At 41.0% G+C, this 8,061-nt stretch overlaps 1 protein-coding gene across 1 annotated transcript in view; it reads right to left on the minus strand.

Annotated features, from left to right (window-relative positions):
* Positions 1 to 7,318, minus strand: part of nlrc5 (NLR family, CARD domain containing 5) — a 34,917-nt gene extending 27,599 nt beyond the window's left edge. Inside the window, exons 1-8 of the mRNA XM_037683301.1 lie at positions 6,997 to 7,318; positions 5,233 to 5,313; positions 4,246 to 4,431; positions 3,325 to 3,479; positions 2,487 to 2,621; positions 2,099 to 2,405; positions 1,570 to 1,957; positions 783 to 909 (exon numbers count right to left, since the gene is read on the minus strand). Of these exons, the coding sequence (XP_037539229.1) occupies positions 783 to 909; positions 1,570 to 1,957; positions 2,099 to 2,405; positions 2,487 to 2,621; positions 3,325 to 3,479; positions 4,246 to 4,431; positions 5,233 to 5,313; positions 6,997 to 7,318 (1,701 nt within the window). The remainder of the gene's footprint in view (positions 1 to 782; positions 910 to 1,569; positions 1,958 to 2,098; positions 2,406 to 2,486; positions 2,622 to 3,324; positions 3,480 to 4,245; positions 4,432 to 5,232; positions 5,314 to 6,996) is intronic.
* Between the last annotated feature and the right edge of the window lie 743 nt (positions 7,319 to 8,061).

Consider the following 8,061-nt stretch of genomic DNA (forward strand, 5'->3'; position numbering starts at 1 on the left):
TGTGTACCATGACCACTGTGTACCATGACCACTGTGTACTATGACCACTGTGTACCATGACCACTGTGTACCATGACCACTGTGTACTATGACCACTGTGTACCATGACCACTGTGTACAATGACCATTACGTACCACTGTTTGATGAGTGTATACAAAGTACGAAACTAATTAAAAGTTACTTTTATCTCAAATATTATTCTGCTTTTTTCCTTTTTGAGCTACATAAACACTCCTGGTCTGTACGATGACATCACACTCCATATTTTACAGAAAGGCTCGACGTACAGAGTCATTGGGAACCTTGAATTCCTTGAAGGGATGCATTTTGCTCGCTGCCTTCCATTCCAGAGTTTTAAACCAAGACCAAATAATTGTGAGTTGTAGTCATTTTGGTCAAACCTTGAAACAACATCCTGCATGATCAGAGCATGTGCTGGGAATGACTCTCAGCTACTACTACACATAATTTCTCACCAGTTTACACAAATAAAAGCTCTTTTCCATCTCACTGCAAGGACTTTTGGCAAAAGTGCCAGTGTCCACACAATACTAATGTATTTTCTCTTCATTATATTTATGCAAAACTGTAGTACTGAGTTTGCAAAATGAGCAAACTTGCAAAAACAGTCAAAAAAATTTTGAAGTTTACAAATCCAAAACAAGACAAGAAGAATCTGAATATTATAAAACTGCACTGACAAAGTTCAAACATAAGATCAGTCCTGGTTTTAGTGGATGTTCTGCTCGTTCAGCCGCAGACAGAGAGGATCTTATCTGACCTGTGAGAAGAGTCCGGTTCTGACTGAGAGCTCCAAAACCTTCGGTGGAACTTCGTTCTTCAAAAACAGGATGCTGCTTTTCTCTAAACCCTGCCAGGCCAGGCGACTCAACCCACAGAGCTGCACACTGCACACGGAGACACAAAACATCCATTATTCCAGTTCAATTTTCAGTTTAACAGGAAACCAATTTATGTGCAAAAAAAAAAACATAACAAAAAAAAATCTAAAACGTAACAAAAAAAAAAATGAAACGCAACTCGGAAAAAGCAAGAAAATAACTCGATATAACGTTTTTTTATGCAAAAACGTACGTTAAAGCAGTAAAACATTACTAAAAAAAGATCAAAAATGTAACTCGAAAAAAATCTGAAACGTAACTCGAAAAAAAAAAAACTTAAAGAAAAGCAAAAATTTTAAAAATCTTACTGTGAAAAAAGCAAACGCATAACTTGAAAAAAATTCTAAAATATTTCTCGTAAAAAAAAAAAAAGCAAAATAAGCATAACCATAACAAAAAAACAAAAGATCTTCACGTGAAAAAAACAAAACATAACTCGAAAAAAAAAAAAAAATGCTAATACGTAACTCAAAACCCCCAAAAACGTAACACAAAAAAATTTAAAACGTGACTCGAGAAAAAAAAAAAAAAAGCAAAACCTAACTAGAAAAAATAGTTAAAATGTAACCAAAAATAAAAATGTAAAAGCTAAAACCGAACTCAAAAACATAAATAAACTTCACGAGAGCTTTTAAAGTACTGAAAGGTGTTTCGGTGAAGTTTTACCTGTGAGGAAACGTTGAGGTGTTTGTCGGGTCCTCCCCTCCTCCTTCGTGAGGCCGTCGGCTGAGAAACGCAGAGACAACAGCGAGGTAGAGCTGGGTACGAGTGGGGGGAACTTCAGCTGATGAGGACGAAGTCTCTGCTCTGTTTGGATCGGTTCTCTGTCCTCTCGAACTGTCTCCATGTCCGTCCTCTTCCTGTCTTACATCAGGATTTTGTGCTCCTTTATCTCGTGTCTCCAGAGGGTTTGTACTTGCTTTACGTCGTTTTTCTTGCAGTAAATGCTGCAGGAAGACGCAGCAGATGTTGCAGAGGGCAGGGAGGGACGACATGGCGAGGAGGTGTCGACTGGAGAACAGGAGATCTGCTGCCTCTGATCCAGGACTTCCATCTGGTCCGATAAGACACAAACAGGGTCAGGGGTTCGGTCTAAAGCTAATGTAGATGTTCTTCCCTAAAAACGTCCACTTCTACATAAATATTCAACAAAATGTAAACTTAAGCTGTTGGACGTTGAAAAATCTATTTGTACCTTTTACACCAAAGAAGCTGTCCACATATTCCCTGATCTCTTGATGGTCCCAGGGCAGCAGCTGTCCTACTTTGTCCGCCAAGCCGTCCAAATCGGAGACGTCCCGGACCCGACAGGTGAGCAGCACGGTGCTTCCTGGAAGGAGCTGACGGCTCACCAACCCTGAGACCAGGTCTGCAGCGGGGACAGGCGTTTCTGGGTCCAGCGGCTCGTCTCGCCTGCTGAGCTTCCTGTGAAACTCATCGTAGCCGTCCAGCACCCAGCAGCTCTGCTCCGGGTTGGACAGGAGGTAGTCCATGACGGCTTTCTGCTCAAAACGCAGAGAAGATGGAAGAGAATCAGTTTGTTCAGGAAATCGGTTCTATTCTCTGTTTTTTTCTTGTGCTACCTTTGCCTGACTGTCCCCGTTCTGAGGGGGGAGGTAGTGCTGGAAGAGCAGCTCGGACAGGGACAGGGGGGAGGACAGCAGGTTGAGCTGACGAAACTCCAGCAGGACAAACAGGTACGATGACGGGATGGGGCCCTGGATACAAACAGGTGAAAGGTGTTAAAGAGATAAATTATTGGAGTGTTTTAGATGTTAAAATACTCGTTGTGACGCTCTACGCTCATGGTTGTCTGTCATTCTGTGGCTATAATTCAGTCATAATTCATTTGCTCTGCTACTTTGCTTAATTGAGCTTTCAGGCAGTATTTTGGTACTTTTAGCTTTTAGCTAATGTTTTGTAACTATTAGCTTCTTCAAGTTTTAGCTAGCTCGTTGCTTATTTTGGCTTTGAGCTAACGTCCTGCTTCTTTTAGCTTCACCGGGTTCGATTTGTTTCATTCAGCTGAAAACGCCTTTTCTTTGGTCTTTTACAGACATCGAGCTACAATTCAGTGTGGTAGTAGCTGAAAGTCATTCCTAACACAAACTCCGAGGGCAAACACGATTTTGCAGAATCTTGCACGGATCACTCATACCAGAATTTACTCATTTTCAGCAAAACCACTCAGCAATTAGCATTCACGCTGCATTTCAACAGGAAACGCAAATTCTCTAGTTCTTGTTCGAGTCCAGATCCATCACCTGCATATTTTACTGACTCGGCCCATTAATCAGACATTTTTTAAATTAAATTCTTTTTATTTTCTTTTAAAGCTGAACGGATCAGCAGCTCAACAAGAACCTTCCTCTAGACGCAAACTGTTTTTCAAAGTGACTGAACAGAAAAGCGATACCTTACCAACCCGCTCGCACATTGATGGCCGAGACACGACGTCAGCAGAGTTTTTCCTGATCCGGCCGGGCCGCACAGAACCGTGACTTTTCCTGCGCATCCCTGCAGGAACGTCTCCAGAGTCAGTCTGGACTCCAGACTCCCATAATCCACGTCAGGCTCTGATCCGAGTGACAAAAGGAACAAAAACATCCGTTAGGACCGAGTTTTAAAGCTACATCAGTTTTTCTTCATGCATTTTTATCTTCTTTTCATTTGCATCACTTTTTATTAACTGTGTGAAAGTTTATAAATCCGTTTGTCATCAGATGACTCGTTCCAGAGTTTTTGTTGTTTTAACTCTTCATGTCTCAAAACTATTAAAAGCCTTATTATACAAGTACCGTACATTTTAACTAATGACTGGAGCTCTCTTCATGTCCCTCGAACACTTTCAGCTGTTACAACTTTTTTCTGCTCATTTCAGCTTTTTTCATCTATTTTCTGCTCCTTTCTGGTAAATTACGTTTTATTCAGCTACGTTTTAGGTCCTTTATGCTAATTTTAGCCATTTATGTGCAATTTATTTAGCTGATTTCCACCTTTTATGCTTTCTAATAAGTTCAAATTTTTATGGTCTGCTAATTTCAGCGCCTTTTTTTCTAATTTCATTTTTTTCTGCTCATTTCACTTTCTTTTTTGCTAATTTCGTTTTTTTTTTTTTATCTATTCAGCTTTTCTCTTTTACACATTTCTGTTTTATTTTCCTGCTTTCAGAAAATGTCAACTTGCGTCACCAGTTCAGCGATGAAACTTTTCAGCTGCTCTCAGCAGAAATCATTCTCACTGCATTTCTCTAACTGTGCTTTGTTTCATCAGTTTTAAATAAATGTTGTGTTCAGTGTTTCTGTGGTTAGAAAAGAGGAAGGAGAGGAAAGGCCTCCTGACCTGGTGTCCTGCTCCCTCGCTCTGCAGATCCTGGGGTCTGATCGGCTCGTTCCCTGGTTCTGCTGGTGGTTCTAAGGCTGACCCAGACTTTCTCGGGCTGCAGGTCCCTCAGCCGACCTGCGGACAGTCGCTCCCACCTCCTCTGCAGGAAACCTGCTGCTGCTTTAACATGCTGCTCCCAGTGATCTTTGGACAAAACCAGAACTTTATAAGAAGTCTGAATACCTGCGAATAATCATTAAAGTACGGCAAGCTAGAAGGGTCTCAGTGCCCCCACTGGTTTTTCTACACTTTTTTAAATGATCTGAGAGAAAGAATGAAAACTTAACAAAATAAAAGTATGTATTTTATGTTAGCGTTTAGAACAAAGATCCTCTAATGTTGCGTTTGTAAAAAAAAAATCATAATTAATCTGTTAGAACTCAGACGATGAGTTATTAATGACTCTCAGCTACAACCACGCCAGATTATAGCTCATTATCTGTGCATGTATCAGAGTATTTTACCTTTCTTTGTTTTTTATAAAGACAGTTTTCAGCTGGTTTGAATCATTAATGTTCAGAACTGAGTTGACAATAATAACAAAAATGCGAAATAATATATTATTTATAAATGAGCTGCTTGATTAACTGTTATATTTAAAACATTTCCTGTTTTTCTGTAAACTGCAACTCATTTCTAAAAGTTGGAATGAAGAAACATTTCCTAAAACTGCTCATATACCGGTAATCCACATGCAGTAGTTTAATGTCTACACATAAAGTGATTAAATCTCTGTAACGGGCTTAAATAAATGGTCTAAAATTATTATTAATGTTAGAAATACTGATAATTATGAAACGTTCACATCTGGATTTATTTAAAGCTGCTTCACTTCAACGTTTGTGTGTTTTTCTGCATCTTTTGCTTTCAGATATATTGATAAATAAGTTAATTCTCAGGTTGTGCACGTGGATTTTGCAGAGTTGAGACGTGCGCACATCGTACCGATCCGTGGGCGTTTGACGAGCTGCTCCTCCGCTGGTGATCTCTGACCCGTTTCACTGAGAGTCGGGTTCTGACGCACACCTGTGGGGCAGAAGACGTGAAAAACTCTTATTTAAACACTCAGAAGTCTCATTCTTCTCCCCAATCTGAATTTACCTTGAGGTATAAAAGAATGAATCAAAGATAAAAGAATGAATCAAAGATAAAAGAATGAATCAAAGGAAACGTTGGGGATTTCCAGTCAGAAAACAAAACAGAAAGAGTCGTCAGTCACCCTGACTGAACCCAGATCAGTTCAGGATAAACGGTTGCTTTCGTTTTCAGCAGGATCTGCCTCTTTGTCATCAAGTGGCATTAAAAGCTGAAGAATAAACTCGTCTCGGCAACAAATCCAACCTGATGAGGCTCGTTGGTTCGGCACGTAAACAAAAGAATCACGTTTGATTCTATCAGAAACTCGAGGGTTTAGTTTATAAACAAGAAGCATGTCCCCCGTCGCTGAGGGTTTTTGAATAGTGAATGGTTTTTTTGGACCAGAACTAAACACAGAACGAAGTAAACCTAAATGTTTTTTTGCGCAAGATATTCAAATGTGGAGGAGTTACACTGTGGAGAAGGAGAAGGAGGTCGCAGCGTGGCGGATGCTGAGGAGTGGAGGGAGCCATTTTATTCACTACCAGGTGCAGAGGCAGAGCCAGGGGGTGGCCAATGGTGGCCTCACCCTCCAAAGATTGCACTTATAGCCACCCCAGTAATTTGAGGAAACTATACTTTTAATCAATATTAAAACTAGACAGAATAGTTTCATCAAATGAAGGGGGTGATCAGTTTGAAGAAAGTTGCATATATATGTTTTGCGCGCGGGGGGGGGGGGGGGGGGGGGGCAAAAAAAGAAAAAAAAAAAAAACAAAGTTCAGTCAGGTCATTTGGACAGTTTTTTGTTGTTGTTGTTGAGACGGTTCGTCCTTCATCCAAAGTACTTCATCAGTCCGAGGAGCCACAACAAACTCAGTTCCACAAGCAGAACACTCACATAGTGGGCCAAGCAGTTTGCTGGTGATAAGATGGTTTCTGGGGCCTGCCCTCTTCCGTGCCCGCTCTGAGGCAGCCATAGCAACGTGGTTGGCTCAGAGGTCCCAGAAACCATCTTATCACCAGTAAACTGGTTGGCCCACTATGGGAGTGTGCTGCTTGTGGGACTGAGTTTGTTGTGGCTCCTTGGACAGATGAAGTTCTTTAGATGAAGGACGAAATGTCTCAACAAAAAAAGGAACCATCCAGATGACCTGACTGAACTTTATTGGATTTTTTTTACCTGGATTATTGAGCCTGAACTTTGATAGAAATATAAAGCTTTTATGATCAGAATCAAACCTGATAAGGTTGATTCTGTTGTTCTGATCCAGCTGAACTGAAAGGGAACATCTGGCCACGCCCCGACAGCATCGGAAAAAAAAAAACCTGATATGAAAACACGTCCGTGTTCAACAAAGAGATCTAAACTACAACCATCCAACCTCTGAGGGGGGGTTATTCTTTTATTCTCTCTCTTCTGTCTCTTCTCTGCTAAAACCTGAGGTTTGAATAAAACTTTATTGATCCCAACAGGAAACTGTGTGTTTTAAACTGATAGCAGAAAACACAAAATGCTGATTTCATTCAGTATAAAAAGCACTCCGGCTTGTTGAAGAGTGGCGTAAATGTTTTCAGAAACAAATTGAAGGGATTTTATTTAAATATTCTGTTTTGGTGTTTCGTACTCACTGAAAGGGTTTCCAGCCACAGACATGAGTTTGGACTCCAGGTGCATGGGCACGTTGTCACACAGCAGACAGACTCTCTGCAGGAAGCTGCAGCACTCCGCAGCTCTGCTGCGTCTGAAGTGCTCCAGCATGGCTGAGATGTGCTCTGGTACCAGCGCCGATGCTGCTGCAGAACCGAGCCGGCCGGCGTCGGGGGGCGTCGTCTCCCACAGAGACATTAAGGTGGTCTGTGACTGACTGCAGAGGATTTCAAACAGCTCGGAGGACTCCTGAGCCAAGACGGAGTTCACGTTTTCATCGGCTGGGTCAAGCTCGTCATCCATGGTCCGACTCCATCAGCTGGCAGACAGAAGCCAGAGGCAGGGTGAACACGGGCAGCCTGGCAGGACGAACAGCAGGGAGGCTGCAAACGAGCTCACCTGCAGACTCAAGAAAACTTTATTCAACCAACTCTAGAGTTAGAGACAGCCCCGGCAAGCAGGGGGTGTAAAAGCTGTTTTGTTTATACCAGGGGTTCTCAAACCTTTTGTGTTCAGGGAGGGACCCCCTCATAACCCTCGTGTTTATTGAATAATTTTCTTCAATTTGTCTTTTTAATGCAATGGAAATATTTATGTAACATAAATACTTAAGACCTGTTCTTTAACAGTGTTAACACAATTTTTATACTTTTAAACATGGGGTATTTTTCATTCAAGACACACTTAATTAACAAAAATTTTAATTTCAACTTCAAAAATTACAGTTTTGAGAAAATTAACAGCATCAAAAACCACTTTAAAACTTTACGTATCCACATAATGAGCATAATAAATGTACCATCACTATTATTACAGAAAACTCTTTATATAAAACTGAACAGAATCATCACAGCAATAGTCAAACGAAGTAACAGAGATTAATTTGTTAACAGATCGATGCCGGAACGCAAATAGCAGGTGGACTGGTGGACCCCCAACACCCGCCCCCGTCTGGGGGTCCTCCCTCAGAAAATTTTGAATAGATGTAATTTCCTATATTTTGGTGTATTTTAATGGGTTGTTAAACATCTATGTGCTTGTAAAAA

The sequence above is a fragment of the Nematolebias whitei genome, chromosome 10, assembly GCF_014905685.2.
Source record: "Nematolebias whitei isolate Nwh7 chromosome 10, NemWhi1, whole genome shotgun sequence".
NCBI lineage: Eukaryota > Metazoa > Chordata > Actinopteri > Cyprinodontiformes > Rivulidae > Nematolebias > Nematolebias whitei.